Raw genomic sequence first — 26614 nt, 5'->3', positions numbered from 1 at the left:
TTCCTTTCCGTGCAAAAAAACGGGAGGAATGATGTTTGCTTACCTCGCCACTCACTTTATGCACGCACATAACCTCTATACAGATATAATTTGGCTATGGTGGGTTCACGGAACATGCATTTTGACAGATCTTTAGTCTAGGTCTGGTCAGGCGAAATCCCTGCTTTGATTGCTCATTAGCACAGACTGTGTGTGTGTGAGATTCTACGATGTATCTTAATATCTATCTACATTTTCTACATTACTGCACATTCATCTTTTTTATTGTTTTTAGAATATTACAATTGACTAGAGGGTGGGTCAACAGTGGGTTGGCGGCAGACGTCGCAAACCTAACATCCAGACTTGTGAGGCGTGCCGTTGCTGGGACTGCCGTGAGAATTGTCACACCAGGGGTCCTGTCAGGCGGCCATAGGTGCACCGTTGCTGGGTCTGCCATGAGAATAGTCACGCCAGGGGTCCTGTCAGAGGGCCATGGGCTCCTATATACAGTTATGCACCAGACACTACTCAGATGTGTGCCATGATGATTGTCCTACCAATAACGTCAAAGTTGCATACAGCTGTTACAGTGATGTAACTTGGTTTTCAATATAATCGGTCCCAGAAAAAGTTTGAGAACCCCCGCAAGCACATTGACGTTGATGTTGTGCGGGAATGTCCCGCATTATACACGTAGTGAATTTGTTCATGACGTAGCAGGATAAAGTTGTTTGCGTCCGTGAACGCTGTGGTGGTTGGTTTAATGCGTACGGAATCCCTGGGTGTTACATCACTCGCTTGACATTTTTAATATTCAAGTCATGTCACAAATCATGTTTTGCCTAATGTTGATATTTGATATCAAACTTAGGACATACCAGCACAAGCCTTTGTGCAGGAACAAAACATGGCAGGGAGGGAGAGGACTGGAAAGTGGGGAGGTATGCAGGAAAGCAGTGAAAGGAGGGGGAGGAGTCGGGAGGAAAGAGAGAAGTGGTAGACTTGTCCCAGAGAGAGGGCTATGACGGCAAAAAGAGGAGAGGAAAAGAAAATATCACCAGAGTGAAGGAGGGCAGTTTGTGTGTCAGCGAGGGCAGCCAGTGGTTCAGCCTGCAGCCAGACAAGGCTGAAAGTTGAAACCTGAGAATAGCTGAGACGGGAGAGAACGCGCAGGCCCCAGGGCAGAGGGAAACAACGCACAAGAAAGACTGTATATGAGGAACACTGCAAATGAAAGAGGCTGGCACTGTGGCACAGCAACATAGCAGGTTAGGCCAAGCCAAAGGCTCTGTAGGAGTGACATGAAACAGATTGTGTGAGAGGGAGAGAAAGTGTTTGGGAGGTGCAGTGGAAGTGTGACGGGGACAAGGGGACAGAGAAAGAAACCGTGTCAGACGGGCTGGGTGGGGGCAGGCTCCGGGCTCTGAGCAAGCATGCTCTGTTAGGAGCATGCTCAGTTCTCTCACAAACATGCACAGTGGCAACGACTTCCACCAAACTGCCTGAAAGATAAATGGAGAAAACAGCAGGATGGAATGGAGCAAAAATACAATTACGTCCAAGTCCCAGACACTGTCAGTCCGGGATTTCCCCTTCCCTTCCCCACCCGAAAGCTACAGACATTTCCTAAACCACTCTCTCTCCTCCTCTCTCTGTTCCCTTCGCCTCCCTTCTACCAGGGAGAATCGGAGAGAGGAGCAGTCAGTTTTTCTTTCTTTTTGCGTCCTGCGTAACGTGAGTTGTGTTCAACATGGATGTATCATGAAAGACCAGTGCCAGCAGTACAGAAGAATCTTTTTATTAATCTGCCATTAAAGATGCTTTGCCTTTCTCTGCAAGCCTTATACAGGGGTGGAGCTCAAACTGGGCCCTGGCAGCCCTGCCTTTCTCTGCAAGCCTTGTACTGGGAGCTCAAACTGGGCCCTGCCTTTCTCTGCAAGCCTTGTACTGGGAGCTCAAACTGGGCCTTGCCTTTCTCTGCAAGCCTTGTACTGGGAGCTCAAACTGGGCCCTGCCTTTCTCTGCAAGCCTTGTACTGGGAGCTCAAACTGGGCCTTGCCTTTCTCTGCAAGCCTTGTACTGGGAGCTCAAACTGGGCCCTGCCTTTCTCTGCAAGCATTGTACTGGGAGCTCAAACCGAACATTTAAAGCGGCCCTCTCGCTGGTCAGTCAGGGAGTGGCAGCTTTGGCTTATAGACTACTTGACCGGCCTGGCAAGGTTTTTACAGTAGCATTGGCTACTCTTAGTCTTTAACTGCTGACCAAGCAACTTATTGCTTGTTTACTGTCACCTTGTCTGGATTTCTGTCTGACTGACTACCTGGATGACTGGTCATCTCACCTTTTCTTTTCTTCACAAGAAGATTGGTTTCCTCACTGCTACTGAGGCTAGGGGGGCTAGGAGGATTTCCATGCACAGCATTCCTGTATAACTATGATATTTTGGCTGTTATAGGTTCTGCATTTGCCCTCGTTTTGTACATATACCGGTATTAATAAATATATATACATTTCCACTTTGTCCAGGCAGAATCACGATCCTTGATTATTTTACCGTAATGGAATTTGTGTCAGGCAGCTCGCTCAATTCTCCCAAATCGATATTTTATAGCCCCCGAGACATGGGACCCCGTTAGTCTCGAGCCCTGCTTCCGAGATGGCGATGCCGATGATGGTACCTTTATTCACAAAGTGGTGTCCAGGGAGCGTCTGTGTTCCTTGAGGGGTTTCCAAATGGACCCTTACAGTCAGAGTGTATAAATGGAACAAAATGCATTATCCATTCCCATTTAGGACTGAGGCTGATTAAAAAAAGAGTCTTCTAAATCTAAAGTCTTCTATGTCAGTGCCTGCTCAAACCTTTTCATGTCAAGGACCCCCAGAATTATCTGTATTTGGCCGTGGACCCCCATCTGAAAATATGTTGTTCCAGGGACCCCCTCCAGAAGTAAAGATTTGAGTTACAAGTGTTAAAATAATATATATTCAAAGATTTGCGCCACATTTTCACGATTTTTCAAGTATAACATAATGCTTAAAAGACAAATGGGTTCCTGTCCTGAATGGGTTGTGAATATGAATAATTTGCATTATGTTCAGAGAGAGAGCTGGAGAAATAGGATAGATGGATGGATCACGTACCTAGATAAGATAACATGGCAAGATAATTAAATCACATAGCTAAATAAACTTTGAACCTGCTGTTGCGTCATGTTGTGACTTTCATTGTGCCGCTGTGGAATAGCCATGTTAAAGTGTTTGTGAATGGGTGACTCGGTGGCGCGCTATGAGCTTGTAGATCTGCTATTTTTCAATAGCTAAATTATAACATAATGTTTAAAACACCAAAAGCGGTTCCAGCCCGGTAACATCGAGTGATCCTAACAGGTTCCAAGACCAATGTTGAATTATTTAGGGACCAACTCCTACATGTGTACTGTATCTGTCCATTTTTGCTGTTTGCTACTGCACGCTGCAAAGAGCAGGCAGCAGGCAGAGGGAACTTTGGATGGATGCATGCATGTGCAAAAAGAACAGCTCTGCAAGCAAGCAATGCGTTGCAACATGTTGCCAGCTTGTAGATCTGTTGTTTTGGCGAACAACAGTCGTATACTACAGAAGTATTAAGTTATGTATAGAACTGCAACTCGATCTAGTGAAAACGCATAACGTGGAGACATTGGAATGGAATCATTCGTGTTTATTTTGTATTGCCGGCGTCATATCGCACATCACACGCTGGCCCCCCTGTGCTCCTTTTAGTGTCTACTCAAGGGGGCCTACTTTTGGGGGAGAAAACGAAAGCCAATGGCCCTGTTTAGTGTTTACGTGTTCTTATGGGCAGTAGCAGAAACAATATTTGGTTGCCATGGAAAGGGCTACAGGAATATACTCGGTGACAGCTTGTGTGTTTTTTCTACCCCTATGTCTGTGGTCCAAGGGAAAGCGATCATCTTGTGGGCAGCTGTGACTCAGGAGGTAGAGCAGGTCGTCCAATGATCCCCGGGTCGGCGGTTCGCATCCCGGCTCCTCCTGTCCACATGTCGAATTGTCCTTGGGCAAGACACTGAACCCTACATTGCCTCCAATGAGTTGGTCGGTGTGAGCTTGCCACCATTGGTGTGTGAATGTGGGATGTGAGGACGTCGACTGTTCGCCGCTTCACCTCCCAATGTATGAATGAATGAACGAATGGAAGAAGCGCTATAAAAATGAACAATTCATTATTATCTATTCCAGCGGGCATCACCATTTTGATCTCAAGGGGTAGCACCTTTTTTCTTAAGAAAGTAGGCGTGCACTCAGTGAAGGCCGTCAGGATCGGGAGTCGAACCCGTGGCACACTACCAGACTGGATTACCAGCCAAGGTGCCTGTACCGCTGAGCCACGGCCCAGGCCAAGGGGTAGCACCTTTCACTGGCCTTTTATTCAAACCCTTTTACTGTGTCACTGAGGACTAAAGATGAGTGGACCTTACATTACAATTGACCCTCACTCGGATGTATATGCTCACATTGGGTCAGTCTCTCTAATTTATCCTACGTTATAAACAATAAAATCCACGTATGAATCGCTGTAGAACCAATTTTGTAAATAATAACAACACTGACGGGCGCCGCCATCTTGCTCAGAGACGAGCGGTGAGCGGAGCGCAGCCTGGAGACCAGAACCGTTTAGAGAGAGATTGACGACAACATACCGTTCAGTGACTCATGCAGCTCCACGAATAAACGGTAAACGAAGTTGTCGCAACTCTCTCATCTAAACGGCGCTGCCTCCGACAGAAAGACGGGGGAACATTTTTGAGCAAGACAAGCAGAGTAGACACGATTCAATGGGAAACGCACAACGTGTGACAAACGCGTACATTGTTGTATGTTGGACCGGTGCCACCACACACATGAAAATGCACCCCCAAAAGGCCAACTGCAGGACAACTGAAAATATTGGCTTTAGCCAAAATAGCCAAATAATATGAAATGTACAGAGCATTTTTTTTTATTCTAATTTATTTTGCTAGCTTTAGTTATAATAATAACTTCTTCTCCGTTTTCTACATGACCACATAACCACATAAAATGAAATGGCAGTTAAATGCTGCAATTAGTAAAAATGGCAAAATATGACACTAACGTCGTTGAAGTGGGACTCATAAAATGTCCCTGGGACTCATCTATAGACCATCCCTGCATCCTGGGACTCATCTAAAGACCATCCCTGCATCCTGGGACTCATCTAAAGACCATCCCTGCATCCCTGGACTCATTACATTGAAAACCTATTCAATCACTGCAAGTCTGCAACTGCAGCCAAGTGCACATGACGGTGCCGTTTTTACACGTGTATTGTGTATTTCTGTTTTGGAAAGTATGAGAGTGTATCTTTGGGCAGGCACCGGGCATTAGTAGGTCTATGAGTCTGACGTTAGTTATAAATAAATACATTCAGTATAAATATCCTGGAGCTGCTGGCAGATTCAGTTGAAGTGGTGTGGACATGAGAACAAAGAATGGAACGTTGTTCTTTTTGAAGCCTGGCTTCTGTTTTATGCCAATCACGCTTTCTTGTTTAGTTATCTCTTTTGTGCATTCTCTCCTGTTATTTCCCACACTCTTTCAACCTTCTCACCTCAATGTTTCTCAAAATGTTCACCACCTAATTTTCCGTCTTCTTCTTTCATTTTGAGTAGCCAATTATTCTCACCCTATATTCTTTTTACATTCTTTATTCCACGATTTTTATAACTCATTTTTTTCACCCAGTGTTAATTATCTAATGTAACTCCCTCTGCCAACCTGGGGAGTGCAACAGGCTGACCTCATGCTTCCTTCAATGCATGAACGTCCAAGCTGCTGCTTTTCACCGGTGGGACGTACGCATGGAAGGAACTCGTTCAACCTATTCCTTTCCCCTCATCACACCGGCTGGCCAGGGGGAGGCAGTTTAGAGACCAGTATTTTATTACTGCATGTTTTTTGTGAGGGCACCTACCCTAGGGGGCATGAGGAGAACATGCAAACTCCACACAGAAAGGCCCTTTCGCCAACCCCACCTAGAGGAGAGAGTGTCCCCAGTGGGAATCGAACCCAGGACCTTCTAGCTGTGAGGCCACAGCGCTACCGACCCTTTTCTCCCCAATTTGGTCATTAGCCGATGTTTACTCCTCACAGACTACTGTCGTCACTGCTGTTGTACCCTACTGGCGTACCTGTCAGTGAGGAGCCCCCACCGGGAGGACATAGTGCCATTAGACTAGACTAGTGCCTCCGTCCTACTCCTCTGACCCAAACACTCCTTGACAGGTGCCGTCCCAGCCTGTGGAAGTATGTGGTGCAGTGACTGACAAATGTCACCCTCCTCCCGGCTTCCTTCCCCTGAACACGGCCAATTGTGTTCGTATAGACACTTTGCAAGCTGCATGCTCCATGATGGATTTGAACATTAGCAGCTTTTTTTTTTGTCCATCTTTTTTACCCATCTCCCTTTTCTGTCTTTCCTCTCCTACCCTTTAATTTGCTCTCTCTCTCTCTCTCTACTTGGCCAATCGTCAATGTAATCTTGAATGGCGCATTTATATAGCGCTTTTAAGTGCTTTACATTGTGCATTACATTCAACCATTCACACACATTCGTATACCGATGGCGGAGCCAACCATGCAAGGCACCAACCTGCACATCTGTACCATTTAGTGGTTCACAGTCTTGCTCAAGGACTCTTCGACACTTAACTCCGGGGAGCCTGGGATCGAACTGGCAACCTTTGGTTCCCATCCGGCCGCTTTACCGTCCACTCTACCCCTGTGCCACTCTAATCTTGACATCCCATACTGTAGTATCTGCCCAGTGCCCACCGTCACGGAGGCTAGAGGTTTGAATGCGCTGCGTTGCATGTGGTTTGGCCGATTGTCTATACCAGCACAATTGGCCGTGTTCGCAGCGTAACCCTACAACATCATCCCTGATTTCCTGTCAAATATTCAAATAAACATAGATTTTTGGTCCAGAAGTTTTGATGGTCAAGGACGCTGTGGCACTCGCTCGCACAGCTCCAGGCCAGCACTTTGTACTTTGTACTGTAACTGTTGGTGTACAGTTACAGTACACAAAGGATACTGGGTCTAGACTGCAGCAGGCCTTATTTCAGTGGGTTAGGTCTATCAGAGGTGCTGAGTTAGACATGGATGGCCATGGCTCCACTGCTTTATGAAATATTCAAATACAGTGTGGGTGGGGGGGGGTGGATGCATGCGTTTGTGTTCTGGTAAGTGTCGTCTAATGTATTTTGCATCAGCAGTGTAATAATCCATGGGGGTGAAAAGTGCTCGGGAGTGAGTTCAATCATGATGATCATGCATATTCTTCTGTCAATGGAATGCCTAGATGGACAGGACTTCCTCAGAGCATGGAATGACTAGATGGACCTCAGAGCATGTACATGGGAGTTCCTTCTATGTCTAGATGGACAGAGGACTTCCTCAGAGCATGTACTAGAAACTAGATGGACAAAGGACTTCCTCAGAGCATGTACTAGAAACTAGATGGACAAAGGACTTCCTCAGAGCATGTACATGGGAGTTCCTTCTATGTCTAGATGGACCTCAGAGCATGTACTAGATCAGTGTTTCCCAACCTTTTTTGTCCCAGGGAACACTTTTCATAGCCTAAAAATCTCGGGGAACACCTAGGGGGGGAAGGGGGGGTGTATATATATATATAAAATATACATGTATATTAAATATATATATATTATAGTAAAAGTAAATATATACGTAAAAGTAATATAATAAAATAAAAACACACATGACGGCACTCATCAAATAACGAGAATGAAAAGGACAGAGACAGTGCCTCAGTTTCAAAAAATTGCTCATATGCAATGTGAAATGCCACCTAATCCTTTTCCTTGTCTTTATTATGGGCCAACTTGTGAAAGCTGCATGCTTTTATTGTGAAGGGTCTCAGTTCTCACAGCCTGCTTATTTTCACGTGCTGAAAATAGCTGATCGACAAGCTCACAACGCGTTGCGTCCGCAACGCGTTGTGAGCTTGTAGATCAGCCATTTTCAGCATGCAAGCATAACACGTGTACGACGAAGAATAAATCAGGCATCACTGCGCTTCTGTGGAGGGAGGGAGATATATTTTGTTGGCCGAACGAGGCGATCATGTTTGGACATCTATGGACAGCTATTTTGGACAGCTATTTTTCGTGGCACATTATGTTTAATCACAACAACGTCACGTTTACTTTACGTGTTTGGGTCGGGACTACGAGAATCTAAATGTTTGGGCTAGGTCGGGACATGTAGGACTGTATGTGTCTGCTGTCTACGTGCATGTGGCTGCGCTCTGCGCGCTCCAGTGCATGCATCTAAGCATTAACATTTTAATGGCCGAGGGTCGTTAGTCTATTGTTCTGTGTTGATGTTATCGCACGTCTAATGGTTAGACGTGTGACAACATGACGCAACTATAAGAAGCCTGCAGCCCAGTAGCTATAATATTGCTTTCGGGGGAGAGTTAGTGTGCCGCCTGATTTGACCGAAAGTAACACTATAACTTAATTTCGGTCAAATTACGCGGAGCACTTGGACACATCAAACGGAGCACCAAAGCTCCGCGACACACAGGTTGGGAAACGCTGTACTAGATGGACAGAGGACTTCCTCAGAGCATGCATGGGAGTTCCTTCTCAAGCTGCCCTGTCTGTGGCACCACTTGTCCCCGTTTGGTGACACGGTCCAAATAGGGGTGGGCGATATGGACAAAAGCTTAACTCTAACCCCTTTTTTTTCTTTTAAGATATTCTTTTGCGGCTTACGCCTTTTATTGGTTTTTGAAGGGACAGACAGTAGGCTGACAGGAAACGGGAGAGAGATGGGGGGGATGACATGCAGTAAAGGCCGTGTCGGGCTCGGGAGTCGAAAAAGCTATGTTTCTATGTCAGTCGTTCTTCGATAAAAAAAAAAAAAGCAAACCTACAAGCTCGTAGCGCGCCACTCGGTGGCGTGCTATGAGCTTGTAGATCTGCTATTTTTCAATAGATAAAACATAATATAACACCAAAAGGGGTTCCCGCCCAAAATAGGTTAAACTTAACAGTACAACGTAAGACATTTTTTAAACAAATACCATTTAGTATACCCTCCAGAAAAACGCGGGCAAAGATCCTTGATTATGCGATGGAATTTATACTGCAAAATTGTGGGTATTTGCTAAAGTTCAAAATATGATCTATAATATAACCACTTTCTAAAAAGTGATTAACCCACATGCTGTATTGGCTGTCAAAATGGGGTCCAGCAGTTCCAGAGGGTCCCCAGCTAAATGTATGAATATCATAAATATCTATTTAACCACTTTAATCATACACATTGGCTATTAATAGCCGATCTACAAGCTCACACAAAATATTTTTCAGATGGGAGTCGGCAGTCAAATACATTAATATACGGGTCCTTGCGTGAGCACAGCAGAGCCATGCAAAACGTCTGCCTTTCATGACTTTCAAGGCAAAAAAAGCAAAGCTTTGTCAACACTCCTTCATTTACTGCACTTCAAGGCAAAACAAATACCTCATGTCACTTGTGAAGTGAAGTGAAACTCCGGTTTATGTTGTGGTTTTACCCTTAAATGGATTTAAAATGTTATGCCTGCAACTTAAGTGTTGATCCCATCTGCTTTCATGGGATACTATAACTTTTCGCTGAGGAGTTGGTTTGCTGGATACATTTTTGAACGTGGCGATGTTTCAAACTCTGTTTACAAGGAGTATGCTACCATCAGTGGACGCACGTCGCATCAAGTAGGATTCAGTTTAAATCGTCATTATGAAAGTTTCTTGAATTTTGGCGGAGCAGATTAATGTAGGCTACATTATAGACTAGTAAGGGAGGAGAACACTGACGGACGGTGTACAGCGCAGTGTACACACACACACACACACACACACACACACACACACACACACACACACACTTTGCAAGTATGAAGTCCCTGTCGGCTAAACTAATAATGTTCCTTGTCACTTCTTAGTTCTTACCGAGAATCCGAAATAGTTCTTTTTGGGAACTAGCCCTCCACTCGCTCGACATCTGAGTATAATTGACCGTCCATTTATTTCGTCTTTCTTTACGTATTATTCTGTGTGTGAGACAAACTGCTGTTTCCCTCTGCCTAGAAGAAAGAGGCGGGCGGGGACTTTGCGAGTGCTCAAAGCACAACCGATCTATAAGCAAACGATGCCTTGCGGTGCAGTAGCGAAGCGACGCATTGTTAGCTTGTAAATTTGTTACCTTTGGTGAACGAAACCGTCGTACTGCAGAAGTATAATGCAGCAATTTGATGCAGCAAATGTACCGTGATGGAAACGATAACTCTAAAAAGCCGTATCGTGGAGACATTGTATCGTCCCGACGATATTTCTCACCATATCGAACACCCCTAGGTCCAAATCCTTTCACTAACCGTTTGTCATTTATCTACACCATGCGGAAAAGCTGGGAGGTGGGGATAATGTTTTTGCCTGTGTGTCTGACTGCAGCTAATCTCGGAAACCACAGGACTGATCAGGATGATCAAACCTTTCGTGCTCACAGCCATTAGGCCAAGGAAGATACTCCACCCCAGTTTTCTAAATCAGTCTGATAGTGGAGCTATATCAGGCTGCATTACGTGTTGGTCTGTGTTGGCCATAGAAATGAAACCCCAGGCTGATTTTGTAGTAAGTTTTCAAGTTCAAAACTACAGCAGATTATAAACATGGAAGACTAGTAGTAAGCAACACAGCTGCACCAAACAAATTCATTTTGTTAGATTTCCACAGGTGCCAATATGCAAGCATGATAAGACAGTATTGACACACCTAAAATCTAACACACCCATTATTAATTTGATTAGCTGCAGCTGTGCTGCTTACATCACTGTGTGTACTATAAGGTCAGTAGTAACACAGTAAGTGTTACATACAGTATTTGGCCCCCTTTACACGAGAACGGTGTTAATAATAAATAAAGTATAAATAATAAATAAAGTATTGTTTCCTGGGTTCCCTTTAAGCACACACCTTTAAACACGCCGTGTGCCTCCGTTATTTTCAATGAACCTATCCCACACCGGCGGCGTCAGACGCGCGTGTTCAAGCCTCACCTGACGCTCTGATACGCTGCTGTTCTATTTTCCAGGCGTTGCCGTACGGCCTCCATCCGGGAATCCGTGGTCGTGGCTGGCCAGCCGCGCGGCAGCGCACCGCGTCCTGTGGCTGTTGCTGTGCGGCAATACTGTGCCGCGTCGCTGCGCACCCGCTTCACAGACGGTGTGTGTTGGGCTTTAGACAAGAACAGTGTTTTCAGGAGGTGAAAACGCAACAAAGTGAAAACACCTTCCAGAGTGGACTGGAAATCTTTGAAAACGCGCTCGTCCCACTCATCCTAATGCTTAGTGCTAACTGTGCCATTCGACACATCATGCATGGTTGTCATATTGTGGTTTGAGAATAGAATAGACCCGTGGTGGGGGGGTGGGCACAACACTGAATGTGCTGTCCCATTGGTCGTGTGCTCGTGTCATGAGCCAATGGCTGCAGCTCTGAGCTTCCCAGATTCACAGCTCAGTGTTGCAATATCGTTTTATTATAAGCGACTTTGGGCTTGCCGCTTGTTTTTCTGTAAAATTGCTTGTAAAAGATTGTAGTTGCAGGTTGCGTTTCTTTTGGGTCTTGTAGTTGTTTATTTGGGCTTAGCCTTTTTTCTAAAGTGTAGTTGCTTATTTCATTTCGGCTTGTTTCCTAATGTTTAAACTAGTGATTCCCACACATTTTCATGTCGAGGACCTCCAGATGAATGTAGTCCTAGATCTAGACATATTTTGTGCCAGGAACCCCCATACAAGATGTGCATTGTTGGTAAAATGTTTCAAAGAATATTCCACATTTTCTAAAAGAAAAAAAAAAAAAAATCCATGATTGATTTGAAAATAGCAGATCTACGCGACGCGTTGTGAGCTTGTAGATCGGCTATTTTCAAATAGACTAGTAGTCGCTTCTTTTTGGATTGTTTTCATAGACCTGAATGCTTATTTCTCCCACAAACGGGCAACTCTCACACAGGCAGTAAAGTAAACTCACTGACGGGTCCGCTCTGCTCTGAGCCGTGGGAGGACTGAGTCAGAGCAGGACAGAGTTGTCAAATAAATCGCACTGTCATTCGTTCCGTATTTATTCCCTGACACGACATTAATACATCGAACAACGTGCGTCCCATAATCCGTATCAGTTCGTTATGGGACTCGTGACAGGCTGCAGACAGACACTTGAGAGTTGTGACATAGTCGATAGCATAGCCAATAGCGCCGCTGCTCCTTCAGTGTTGTTTGTTTACAGTACATGCAGCTGCAGAAGTTGCGTTGCTTAAAGGAATGCATAGTTGCATTCTCTTCAACTGCTGCGCAGCAACAAAGAAAAAAAAAAAAAGAGGGAAAATCGATTTGCCAAATATGTAGCGACTAGCGATGGTGAATGTTAACCATTATGTAAACAAACGGTATGATAGGAAGTGAATGTGTACATGGGTGACCGGTATATCTGGCAGTCTGTCACCGCCACCTAGCTACGTGGCATGCACACTACAGCGTGTGAGAGAACAACGGGACTTTACCGTTTTCTCTGGCGACCGTTCTCTGTAAAGGTGGCCTTTTGTTTGCAGAAACTCACCATATTGGGTACAAATATTTGTGACTATGAGCAGCAAACGTGAGCATCTTGATGTTCCATACTGTCTTGACTGTTGTAGGCTCTGTGCATAACTGTACTCCTGGGTTTCCAAAAAGGTGGCATACCGATTGGCTTGGTGGCCTATATTTCTTACATAATCATGAACACAACGTCCTTCTGTGTTCCACAAATGTGAAAAGTTGAACCGTATGCAGTTAAGTATGAATGCTTCCCTGGGTCCTGGCCTGGCAAGTTGCAACCCAGTCTGTGTCTTGCAACTTGCAAGTTGATATTTTTGTAAGTGCCCCCAAAAACATGGAAAACGATGGTCATGAGCCCCGATTCTATGGTTCCTTGAGCCCGATTAGTTTCACATAACATGAAACGTATGGCCCTCACTTAGTGTTTTGTCTTCAGTGATTCAAAGGCATTTGACCGTACCTCTGCTGTGTCTGGATGTTTCCATGGTAACACGTTCCCAGGCTGACTGCTGCTGCTCAGAATCGTTTTTGAAACTCCTGTTCGTTTACCTTGTGCCTCTCTCTCTCTCTCTCTCTCATTTTCAGAGGTCCCAACATTTCAAAGGAAGAAGAAAGCATCATTTGTGAATCTTATGGACGAAGGTATGTACTTTATGCGTTTCTCAATATGTGATGGACATGGATCAGAACATGTTCTGAATGTAGCCTCCCCTCTACTGTTGGTGTGTGACTACTGTTTATTATGTTTATCAGTACTTTGCCTACACATAATCATTTAGACACAGGTGCTGACAAACTATCTATTCTAAAGCCTGCCCTGTACACTGTGTGTGTGTGTGTGTATTCTGGGCCGTCCTGCGTACATTCCACTAACATGGCACCAATTACACACATGCACCACTGCCACCTCTTTCCTCTGTCTCTCATTCTCTCTCTATTCTATTTCTCTGTTCATCTCTTCCTTCCTAAACACAGGGAAGGCTGTATCCACTCTGTCTGCATTTGTGTGTGCCCACTGCAGTGATGTAACTAGGGTGCATTTTGCGTCCCAAAACGCACTTTATAGTTTTGGGACGCATTACACCATCAACCTCGGCGTCCATGGGATGCACTACTGTACTCTGACCAGAGCGGCCCACAGCAGTTCATTTTACCGTTTTTCCTCTGCACAATTTTCCAGTCATTACGGTAACCTTCCCCAAACGTCTCGCTCAGACTTGTATTGTCTGTATTGTAGTTGTGTTGCCATTTGCCATGGTTTAATTATTTTGCCTCCTCCCTCCTCCTCCGCTCCATGCACGCATGCATGCACTGACAGCTCTCACTCACTGACACTCGGCCCGGCTGGCGCGGTGATTCAGGATTATTATCACACAGAGCCCGTGTGTTAAGACCAACGTGACTCGTCTTCATGGATATAAACTCACAAAACAACACCACGCAACAGCATAGACTGTAGGACTCCTCCACCATTTACCACGCTATCATCTGCTACGTTAGTTGACAGAGTAAATTGTCCGTATTAGCCGTGGCCAGCGTCGCTAGCCAAATGCTATAGTAGCCAAGCACCAGAGCACACAACGCGTCGCTCGCTTAATAATCATTAATTTCTGTATCAATGCGGACATAACGTGGTAAATGTTCATAAGCACACAATTGTACAAAATGCTTTTTACACTTGACTTATCTCCAGAGTCCTCAGTACTGCAGCCCCACCATGCCATATAGGCTATGCCAGTCTAGCCTTAACATCTACATTTATATGTTATTCAATATATTACTTTAGCACAAAATATAGGCTTTTCTAAACCAAGCCCTCATTCAAAAGTTATGTACTGTAAGTGAGTAAAATGTTATTTATAAAGCACCTTTCAAAACAAAGTTAGAAGGTGCTGAACAATTTGCACAGTATAAACAAAAGAAGAAATTTTTAAACAAGGAACATATCACAGTTGTGACAATATCAGAACAAAAACAAACAAGGCAGAACAGAAACATAGGGCTATAAAAATGAATGTAGGCTGTCTGTCATTGTATTTTCTGTGAATTAACTCAGTTTAATCCAGTGATCCTCAGCCATTTTAATTTCAAGGACCCCCAATTTAAATGTATATGAATTAGCCTAGGGTGACAGGGTCCTAGAGGCCATTTCATTATGATTTTCATCTCTGCACTGGGACCCCATGTTACAGACATGTTTACAATATTTTACAACAGTAGCTACTTATATTTTGTTATTTAAAGCTGTGATTATTTATTTAAGAAGCACTATTCTGAACCAATGTTCGCCTTTAAATTAAAAAAAAAGTAATCATCCTTAACCTTTAAGCTAAGGGGACTTAAAATCATTGTTTTAATCGATGGCCTTCATGCCCTGGCAATTGGCCTTGTGCCCCACCCCGCGAACCCCCACACAGAGTTGCACCACTGATTTTTTTTTGGGACTCATTTGAATGACCACCTGTGCATCCCGGGACCCATTACATTGAAAACCTATTTACATCACTGCCACTGCCAATTCTCTCTATCCTCTCTGTCTGACATCACACTTGACATAGAGCGTGCTGTGTGTGATCCCCACATCGCCGTCTTTGCATTTCTCTCTCTCCATCATCTCTCTCCCCTGGCTACTACCCATGGCAAATGTAGTTGAGTGTGTCCACAGTTTCTTTCACACTTTCGTGCAGTTTTATTTTGCTCAGTCACGTTTTGAGCTTGTAGATCTGCTATTGTTTTTTATTTGAATCATGACAGTTTGAGAGAGAGAGATTGCATTTTTTTTTAAACCAAGTCTTTGTTAAGCTAGGCTAGTTACATTAGCCTGCAGCTAAATGACTGTGACCATAGAGTTATAAATAATAGAGACGTCACCGGATTTCTACTCCCATCCACTTGCATTGAGTTGCTCAGCCAGCGCATGAGTCTTGTTTATGACTATCCGGTGTGCTTTTGTACGTTCTTTTTTTAACCCATTCTGACCTGAGATCAGATTCATACGAGGTTTCCGCCGGACACACACTGGTCTGATGAACCCATTCTGACCTGAGATCAGATTCTAAAAATGTCAGTCGCTCTTCAATTTTTCAAAAATAGCAGACCTACAAGCTCGTATCGCGCCACTCGGTGGCGCGATATGAGCTTGTAGATCTGCTATTTTTAAATAGCTAAAGCATAACATGATGCTGACACCAAAATGGGTGCCCGGTCAGAATGGGTTAAACTGACCGGGCCCGACGTTCTTTCTATCCATTCTGGTGTTGGTTCACTATGTTGTCGCCAAGAACCAGCACAATATTTACAAAAACATACCACCGTCACTCTGTCCTGAGTGATGTGGGCTAGAATTTAAATGCACTGATGGGTTAGCAGGGATAGATGTATTCAGGTCCAAAATGAGACGGGGAGCCAGTGGAGTTGGCGCCGGAGTTGGGTGTGATGTTCTTCTCACTTCTCTCTCACTGCCTTCTCAACTATTCATTTTCATCTCTCGCATCTCCTTTTCTACTTCTCTCTCCTGACAATTTTCTTTTTGTGATATATCTGTCCACCACAAAAGTACACCAATCACTGTTCACAGCGAGGCTCACGCTGCTATGCCAATCACAGCTCGTGCTGCTAATAAATGCACACTGCACTACGCTCAGCCTAGCATAGTAGCGCTACAGTAAGACTGAAGAAATGTTTTCATTTTAAAATGTAGGCCATTATATGTAGCGCAATGAAACCAGTTAGCACGGTAACTGCTAATTAATTTAGCAAATTGTCTGAAAGCCTTTAACATAGGGAGGCCATGCCGTTTTTAGACTTTTAGTCATTCCTCTCTCATTTCTCTTGTCTCCATTCCCTTGAGCTGTGTTCAAACCTGGATAGTTAAAGCAGCGCGATTACATACAAAGTCGATGAAAAGTTGCGCAAACTGATGCGGAATCATAATGAAACGGACGGGAACGAAGTGAACGGCCGCCTGGTATCTTTGCCACGGCTGGAAAAATGCAACTGAAACGTCGTCCGCTTCCCCACAACTGGCAGCTAATCAGCGTTGATGTTGTCCGGAACCCTGGAAAGGTTTTCGCTGTTTGGTTTCATTCATCCATTCAACTGAACTGCCGGGACTCTGCAATGGTGGAAAAAACTATACAACCCCTTTGCAAAGACAAAACTAATTTCGCTGCTCCTATAAGCAGGAATTTTGTTAAATATATTGAACCGTCTTGTGTGAACGAACGGGTCCTTTTGCTGCCAAAGTTAAATTTCAGTCTGCCAGGGCAGGAATTTCACGGCGGCCATGGCCGTCGTTGCCCCTCTCTTTGGCCGTGTGCCCCTCGAAAAGGTATATGCCCAGACGGCCACAGTGGCCGCCGTGGTGCCCCGACCGGCACCCACAGCAGTTCATTTTACAGTTTTTCACCTGCGCAATTTTCTGTGTTGTAGTTGTGTTGCCATTTGCCAAGTGGTTTGATTATTTTGCCTTAATAACTTCCCCCGCTGTTCGTCATGTCTCTCTCTCTCTCTCTCTCTCTCTCTCTCTCTCTCTCTCTCTCTCTCTCTCTCTCTCTCACACCAAAACAAACGTAAATGTAGCCTATTACATAAATGTAGCCTATTTTTGCGTCGCAAAATATGGATAGCGACAGAATAATATCATGGATATAATTAAACAATTGTTCCCCTGGCCCTGTGCACAGCACACACTTACTCCAGGTAAGAACAAAAAACTGATCTGAAGCTGCACTTTCACTTATGTGTTGACTTATCGCCAGAGTCCTCAGTCTTGCAGCCTCACAATGGAGAAATTATCTCATCTGTCACTAACCTCTCTACAATGCCATGTTATTCAATATATTAGTTTAACACAAAATATAGGCTTTTCTAAACCAAGCCCTTATTCAAAGGTTATGTAGGCTGTCATTGTATTTTCTGTGAATTAACTCAGTTTAACCCAGTGATCCTCAGCCATTTGAATATCAAGGACCCCCAAATTAAATGTATATGAATTAGCCTAGGGTGACAGGGTCCTAGACCATTTCATTATGATTTTCATCTCTGGACTGGGACCAAAACATGTTTACAATATATTTTACATCAGTAGCTACTTATATTTTGTTATTTAAAGCTGTGATTATTTCTTTAAGAAGCACTGTTCTGAACCAATGTTCGCCTTAAGAAATCATCCTTAAAGGTATATTCAGTGATTTCACTTAATTCAAATATCACTTATTTTTTTGTTTTGTTGTGATAATCCTCCCTACTATAGAGTGTGCTGGCCATATAAGGAGTTCCTCCCTGTCCCCAGTTAACCCCTGGGGGTAAAAAAACCTTAGGTTTCGTTTTTGACTCTCTATCCTGATTGGACGAAAGGCTGGGTCCCACAGCCAAAAACGAAACCTAAGGTTTTTTGAGTGAAATCACTGAATATACCTTTAACCTTTAAGCTAAACTAATTGTTTTAATTGATGGCCTTCATGCCCTGGCACTCGGCCTTGTGCCCTCAAAAAGTTGACCACACTAAAGACCAAGTGGCCTTGCCCCTAAAAGGATGAAATTCCAGGCCTGCAGTCTACTGTCTACAGCCAATGAAGGTGCAACGTGAGCAAAGAGACTTTTCTTTTAATCAACGCTGACCTGCACGACCAAAGTGAAGTGATTCAAGCGACTGGAAACAAATGTATATATTCAGGTTTGAAGTGAACGCACCTTCAGACGTGCTTTCTCTGCCTTCCCTCTTTCACTCCTCTTCTCTGCTCAGGTCTAGCAACAGACATGTTACCTAGGCAACTGCATGGCACGATAGGAAACAGGAGTGCAATAGTCTGTACTTATCACACCACGACCACATCTGAGTTCACTTAACTTTTCAGCTGTTTCATAATGTACTATAGCAGCGGTTCCCAAACCTCCTTCACCATGCACCCCCTGACCTAGCTGACACCCCCCCCCCCCCCCCAAGTATATTCTGCATATACTTGCCATATATTGGCATAATATGTTAATATTATATTTATAATAAAACCCCATAGCACCACCATTAGCCTTTTCATGCCTCTAGAAGGCGCTCATGCACCAGAAGGGGTGCACGCACGCACCACAGTTTGGGAACCACTGTATTCTAGCATAGCCTGTATAAAGTATACACTTTGTATACATAGTATTTATGTGTGCATGACATGACCCTTACAGGTTGAGTTGGAAAACGTGTGTGTGTGTGTGTGTGTGTGTGTGTGTGTGTGTGTGTGTGTGTGTGTGTGTGTGTGTGTGTGTGTGTGTGTGTGTGTGTGTGTGTGTGTGTGTGTGTGTGTGTGTGTGTGTGTGTGTGTGTGTGTGTGTGTGTGTGTGTGTGTGTGTGTGTGTGTGTGTGTGTGTGTCTCAACCTTATTTCTAATGGTTTGAGCCTCAATCACCACTCTGATATAACCAGTCCATGGCTTTTGTTTTCTGTTTTAGCTGCAGTAACACAATGTCCTGAGGTGGTGGGGGCGCTGATATGCAACTTATTTAATATTTGAGTCATAGTACTGGTGCTAGACAAACCCAGGCTTGTTTCCATTCCATGCCAGCTTGGAAAATCACCAATGGCGGACATTGTTTGGCGGACATTGTAAACAAAGTGGAAATGCAAATTTGCAACTGAAGACTGAAGAGGGGGAGGAATTATACATCACGCATATGACCAAATCATTTGAGCTGTTTCTGAGAGCAATTTCCATAAAATCCCATATATGATGATAAAGCCTGATTGTTTAAAATTGTGTATTTGTGGGGATAGAAAATACATGAGGAAGCACAAAAAACAGCACCATTTTTTTAAATGTTGCATTTTATGTTATATGTTCTTTAATAATTAATAATGTCCGCCATTATCGGCTATTGAGAGAACACATTCCTGTAACAAAGGACTGCTCTTCAAACAAAGTTTTGAAATTTCCAGCCAGACTAACTCTTTCTGTTTGTATGAAGTTTTTTTGTTTCTGGCTAGTGGCTTTCTGGATAGTGCTCACCTATTTACAGCCTGCTTTCTGCTTTGTGTGATAAATCCATTGATACGCTCACTGATTTAATGTCATCAGGACACCCCTCTGTCTGGCAGTGGCATCAGACATTCACTTAATCCCAAAAGCAGACAAAGTACACTGACTGAATGTTCTATAATCTAATAATTTAAGCACAAAATCGATTTGCAATCAAGCCCTATTTTGAGCATATAATTATAATATAAAAAATATATATATATATATTTTTAAATGTGAAGCCTACGTAGGCTATTAACATTTTTGAAAGCTCACTTGGTGCCGCACTGCGAGCTTAATGTACATCTGCTATCCTTTCTAACATTTTGTGTGAGAACAACTGATTATAGAATGTATTTGTGGAATCCGCCTAACTCTAACCTCACCGTGACCTTTTCCCCGCCCTCTCTCTCCACCTCGATCAGAAATGAGTCGCCAGACCGCCACCGCGCTGCCCACCGGAACCTCCAAATGCCCCCCCTCCCAGCGCGTGCCCACCTTGTCGGGCACCACGGCCTCCAACAGTGACCTGGCCAGCCTGTTTGAGTGCCCTGTCTGCTTCGACTATGTCCTGCCTCCCATCCTGCAGTGCCAGTCTGGGCACCTGGTACGTAACATTGTTAACTGTTAAAATTATAGTCATATGACAATATGAGTAGTTTCTGTGTTCCAACTGCAAAGAAATTCAGTTTTCTTTTCAGTTGCTTTGGGGTGTTGCTGGATGTTATTGAAACTCTTGATAGAAATCTAAAAGCTTGTTCAGTTCCCTGTAATGTTGCCAATTTACTTGGTGTCTGTGTCTGTGTGTGCGAACGAAATGGGAAAAACGTTGCACATAGCAGAGGGTGCGAGCAGAGATTACAGTGAGATGAGGCACTGTGAATGCCACTGTGGTCATATGTCACTTGATGAGACCTCCATCAGTGTTAGCGCAGAGTAGGTGAGGTGACCCCCCCCCCACGACAGGATCTGCCACCACCTGTACAAAGACCAGCTCATATTGAATATCTCCCCCCCCAGCGATCAATAAAATGAAATCTATACCGTTTCATTTCCAACGGCAGGTGTCAGCAATATATATATAATCTGAAGGTGAAGGATTTTTTTGTTTAACTTGGAATAGATACATTGTATCACATGACGCTTTTTTTATCTACCAAAAAAAAGAAGTAGGAAATGTTGAACCTGTATTATCTGTTAACCCCCCCACCCAGGTTTGCTCCAACTGTCGGCCCAAGCTCACCTGCTGCCCGACATGCAGAGGCCCGCTGGGCTCCATCAGGAACCTGGCCATGGAGAAGGTGGCCAACTCTGTCCTCTTCCCCTGCAAGTACGCCAACTCGGGCTGCGAGGTCACCCTGCCGCACACCGACAAGGCGGAGCACGAGGAGCTGTGCGAGTTCCGGCCGTACTCCTGCCCCTGCCCCGGGGCGTCCTGCAAGTGGCAGGGCTCCCTGGACGCCGTCATGCCCCACTTGATGCACCAGCACAAGTCCATCACAACGCTGCAGGTCAGTGGTCCGCTCGGCTCTGCTGGTCCTACACCAGTGGTTCCCATTAAACACTGGCACCCATTTGTTGGGTCACGGATGAATTGTTATGGGTCCCTTTCAATTTTTTGTCACCCTATGTTTTGTTTTTGAGGGGAGCTAGCTAGCCTCTCCTATATATTCAGCTTGAGGGGAGCTAGCCTCTCCTATATATTCAGCTATTAGTGTAGATATTCGTCTTACACAAACATTACATTCCCATTGACAATGAATGGAGAATTTTATGTCATTGTGTCATTTTACGCCATGATGATGTACGATGATAAGAGCGCCCACACGGGTGTGATGTTTTTTATTATTTCAAAGAAAATTCAAACATTCCCAAAAAGGTTGTCATTAATGATTTAAACTAAGGAATGAAAGAATTGGGTTGGTGAACCGATAGGGAGCCGGCGTCGGCCAAGAAAAGCTCGGGTACTTTCAGGCTATTGCATTAGAGGCGCAGCAGGTCTCGTCACGAGGGGTTAAAATTTGAAGAAAAATAAAAAGAGCGGTAGCACGGTGGCACAGTCAGGTAGTGCAGTCAGGTAATTATAAAAAAGATTTAAAAAAAAAAGAACATAAAAAAAGAAAACATTTGAATGCCGATTTTGCCCCTTTGAATCCCATGCTATCCAACAACTGAAAGTACACTCATCTTTTGTCTAGATTGAATTAACCCATTCAGGACGGGGACCCCTTTTGGTGTTTTAAGGATCTTGTTATACTTTAGCTATTGAACGAGCTTGCAGATCTGCTATTTTTGAAAGATCGTGAAAATGTGGCGCAAATCTTTATTTTCACATGGCCAAATGCAGATAATTCTGGGGGTCCTTGACATGAACAAGTTTGAGACCCACTTATATAGAAACAGGTTTTTCAGAAAACTGTTAGGATTTAAACAACGGCCTCAGGTCTAAATGATCCGCCACACCAAATGTCGACATTGCCGACATGCGGAAACAACGTTCGGACATGCGGTCGAACATGTGCTGCTCCCGTGCTTGCGGTTATGGTTAGGTTGGGGTTTGAGGTAGGTTGTCGGTCTAATGACAGTCAAACCAATAGTATGTCGGAAATAATTAACTTTAATTTGAGCTCTTATTTTGAAAAGCCACAGTTCAAGTCTACCGGAAGTAGATTATCCTAGGACGCTCGACGGAGCCGAGACAGGCTTTGTTTACATGATCGATCTATGCCGGTGCACTGGAGAGCTCCACATCGCCGGCTCTGTGCCGTCAAAGAAACGCTGTTTTGACCAAAATGCCATCTGGGACAAGGAATAGGAGAATACAGGTGATTGAAAAACGGATAGAATGGATTATTATGCCGAAGAAGATCTTAGATGGGCGATCCAGTGCTGTGCTAACAACACAGCTAGCTAACCGGCTAACGTAAGTAGCATTAGGGCTCGATCGATCGAATGCACTATAAAAGTGCAATTGCCATTAATCTTCGGCAATGGCGTTAAGCGTCAGTATCAAAATTAGGCTTCAATTGACAATGGTCTTCGGCAATGGCGCTATAGGAGTTAAGTGTTTTCTGTCTCTCTCTCACACACACCTTTCCTCGTGTGTCTCAGGGCGAGGACATCGTGTTCCTGGCCACGGACATCAACCTGCCCGGCGCCGTGGACTGGGTGATGATGCAGTCGTGCTTCGGCTTCCACTTCATGCTGGTGCTGGAGAAGCAGGAGAAGTACGACGGCCACCAGCAGTTCTTCGCCATCGTGCAGCTCATCGGCACGCGCAAGCAGGCCGAGAACTTCGCCTACCGCCTGGAGCTCAACGGCCACCGGCGCCGGCTCACCTGGGAGGCCACGCCGCGCTCCATCCACGAGGGCATCGCCACGGCCATCATGAACAGCGACTGCCTGGTGTTCGACACGTCCATCGCGCAGCTGTTCGCTGAGAACGGCAACCTGGGCATCAATGTGACCATCTCCATGTGCTAAGGACTTAAAAGATTTTGAAGGGGGTGCAGGGGGAATCAAAAAAACACAATGGCCGAATTAAGGAGGATCTTTTGAAGGGGTCATAGTCGATGTGCATCCCGCGTCCTCCTCTCCCTCAGCCCCCCGCGCACCACCGCCACGCCACCACCACCACCACCCCCCCGAGACAGACTGACTCGAGGTGTAGCAGGACTGTCTATTTGGGCAGCCACGGGGGTGCCTGGGTGGGATGGATAGATGGAGATTAGGATGGATGGATGGTTGGTTGGACGGACACGCATGGACGTTAGTGGTGGTGACTCTCACGTTCATGAGAGACATGCACACGTGCAGTCTCTCCCTCTCTTTTGGTCAGAAAAATGCAGATAAACTTAACAGATGTTTAGTCAAATAGCTGGCATAAAACATTCTCTCTGTCTCCCATCTCTCTCACTTACTCTGACTTTTTTTGTTGTTCTTCAAGCTGTCTCTCAACTCTTAACACTCCAGCTCTTACTTACCTTCTCTCTCTCTCTCTCTCTCTCTCTCTCTTTCTTTCTCTCTCTCTTTCTCTTTCTCTTTCTCTTTCTCTCTCTCTCGTGTCTGTCTCTTTCCATCGCCCCCTTGCTTGCTGTGTCCTCCATCATACATACTGGTACATTCAGACACTACAGCTCATCTGTCTTTGCTAAGAGATCACGTGGTTTCCAGTGAGCAGTTGGACCTCGTTCAACCTTGTTGAACTAGAATTGCTACGTAGCTAGTCTGTAAGCTAGCTTGCCTTCCCAACTCTCGCCCCTTCTTCTGCTTTGTGTCAACAGACCTCATTTACCGATCAGTCCTCCTGGACTGAATGTTTCACTTTACACTTTGGAGCTGAAGACCGACCGGCCTAGGAAAATGGGTGTCTTCGGATAGGATCCGAGACCGTAGAGAAATGGGACTAAAGCTCTCTATGAAATACTTGCCATTAATATAGTAGTTGCAACTCTATTAATTGATTTTGTGGGGGGCACTGGGGGGCCACGCATTAAAAGTTAATGAATTCACAAAACTAGCGTCATTTGTATTGTTGACCTATTTCTACCATATAGTGCAACTTTCGTTCATTTTTGACCCCTCTATCACACAGAACTGTGTGTTATGTGTCCATATCACTATGCCCAAAAATAGTTCCATGTGATAGATATTGTGATATTTTTGTGATATTTTAGAAATGGGTCAACAATACAAATTTACGCTAGGGTCATTTTAATTTCTACTCTGGCTTTTGTGTGCACGCCAGACGGTTTTTAAGTTGCTGATATTTTTATTCGTCCGATACCGCCCCGCCCTCCTCCTATAACAAGCCAATTCAACTACAAACTCTTAACGGTATTCGACTCATTGAAAACGGTAACGGACATTGCTGCTTCCGGTGACGGTTGTCCTTATAATGCATGAGGCCCCCTTCAAGTTTCTTTCTTTTTTTCTAAGAAAACCTTGAATGAAATTAAACGTCAAATTAAACCCCCTTTTTAAGGCTACCTGAACCAATGGCTGTCAGTGAAGTGGACTGACATCTACAGTTAGTGGTAGCTGCCCCCCAGGACGTTAGATATGCATGGCACGTGTCCCTCGAAAGCCTACACGGGTTGTGCTAGGACGCGCAGTGATTGGCCCAGTAGCCACTTTGAGTGGCAGTCTCTGCCTATCGAGTCACAACTCGAACGGCCCCGAGTCGGCTAAGCGAACTTCGTGACGCGGCAACTCGCTCGGTGGGGTCTCGACGTGGCTCAAGTTTGCTTGAGACGGCGGGTCTCCGTCGCAGTCTAGTTATATATTTAGGTGAAGCCCGCAGTACAGAAGCGGGGCATGGCACAACCCGTGTAGGATTTAGAATGTTGCGCATGGCACATGCCCCCATTTATACCCACAGGTATCCCTGAAGCCTGCCCTGAACCCAGGATTCACCACCTATGGATACGTGGCCTGCAGTACATCTGTAAGCGGAACTTGGAACCTTAAAAATCACTTTGGCCCCTGCCCCAGTTTCTCTACGGTCTCATATCCAAAACCAAGCTACAGCCAGGCTAAAGTTTTGGTGTCAGTGGCTCTTTATTAGTTGGTTGACTGTTGTTGTCGGTAGAATTATTATAATTATCATTATTCTTATGGTTCAAACAGACTATTGTACTGTAAGGGTAGGTGTGGATGTGAGATGGCCCCTAATTTACAAATTTTTACACTTTCGTTTCGTTATTATGGGTTTTTCTTTTATGTTTGTGATTTTTCTGTTTTAATTGTCATTAAATAAATATCTTTTTCATATCTGGTGCCAATGCTCCATTGCTTTGTTTTCAGGCCTTAGTCTGAAGCTGGTTTGTACAGAGTCCAGTACACACATTTACCGTAGGCCAAGTCTGAAAATGCACTTTTATCACAGCCTTTTCACCATGTTCTAGCTGGGGGAAGATCCAGCTTGATTGTGATGACAAGTTATTCTAATATCTTGTTTGTTTAAGTTATGCTTTTGTTTTTGTTAAATGGTGTGGCTCTTATGAGGCGAGCCATCCGTGTGTGCGTGTGCGTGTGCGTGTGTGTGTGTGTGTGTGTGTGTGTGTGTGTGTCACAACGTATGTCTGCCTATGTGTGTCTGTCTTTCACAAACTGTACTGATACCAATTTCTTGTGCATGCTGCTATTAGGCCATTGAAATTACTAACCAATGTTTTATTTTAATTTGATTTTTGTTCACTTTTGGTTTATAACTTGTGTTTAAAAAAAAAACACAAAACACAAAACCACACCAAATACAATATAGATTATTTATTTTTTACATTAATGTTATTCTGGATTCAATGGCGGTTGACATCCCAGATCCACAAGGATGCCATGCCGCTATTAATTATACATACTTTTTTTCTCCCCCAGATATGATATTTTACAGTTTACCAGCAGATATGTTGAGGCTCCTGCAGTGGGTTTATGGCTACAAATGTTTAGTTTTGTAAGAATTTGAGACCTATGATCACCTCATTTATGCCTCTTACCTCGGATATAGTAATGTATTTGTATTTAAAGAGGTTATTGAATCTGTTATACATTATGATGCTATAGCTCAAGGCATTACCTCCCAGAATTGGGGATGCTTGGTGAAAAAGTTTATTTTTGACTTAACTGTATTTCAATGTTGTAATAAAAATATAAAAGTAGTCAAGTTACTACAGATGTCTGTAGTAAAGACGACATAGTAAGATGATATTCTGCTGCGAAAATGACTGTTTAAATCTGGATTTTTGACAGCATGTGACGAATTTAACAAATTGTGTTAAATTCGGCAGAGGATGTCAAAACATAATTTTGCCTGACTGACAATCTCACCCAACTGTGTATGGCAATGCCATGTGACTCAGTCCATTGAAGGGTGGCGGTCACAAATGAAGCTAGGTCCAAAGTATACTATAGTGGTGGTTCCAATTCTACCATAAAGCTG

The 26614-nt window shown here is 44.3% G+C and overlaps 1 protein-coding gene across 1 annotated transcript in view; it reads left to right on the top strand.

The window, feature by feature from the left end:
- The window catches only part of siah1 (siah E3 ubiquitin protein ligase 1), a 29353-nt gene extending 3898 nt beyond the window's left edge, over window positions 1–25455 (top strand). The window contains exons 2-5 of the mRNA XM_083763891.1: window positions 13259–13315; window positions 20103–20284; window positions 20892–21188; window positions 22789–25455. Of these exons, the coding sequence (XP_083620017.1) occupies window positions 13306–13315; window positions 20103–20284; window positions 20892–21188; window positions 22789–23160 (861 nt within the window). The 5' untranslated portion in view covers window positions 13259–13305 and the 3' untranslated portion in view covers window positions 23161–25455. The remainder of the gene's footprint in view (window positions 1–13258; window positions 13316–20102; window positions 20285–20891; window positions 21189–22788) is intronic.
- The last annotated feature ends 1159 nt before the right edge of the window (window positions 25456–26614 follow it).

Source organism: Protomyctophum parallelum, assembly GCF_964188405.1.
Source record: "Protomyctophum parallelum genome assembly, chromosome: 4".
In the NCBI taxonomy this organism is placed as follows: Eukaryota; Metazoa; Chordata; class Actinopteri; order Myctophiformes; family Myctophidae; genus Protomyctophum; species Protomyctophum parallelum.
This window is presented reverse-complemented; position numbering and strand designations above follow the sequence as displayed.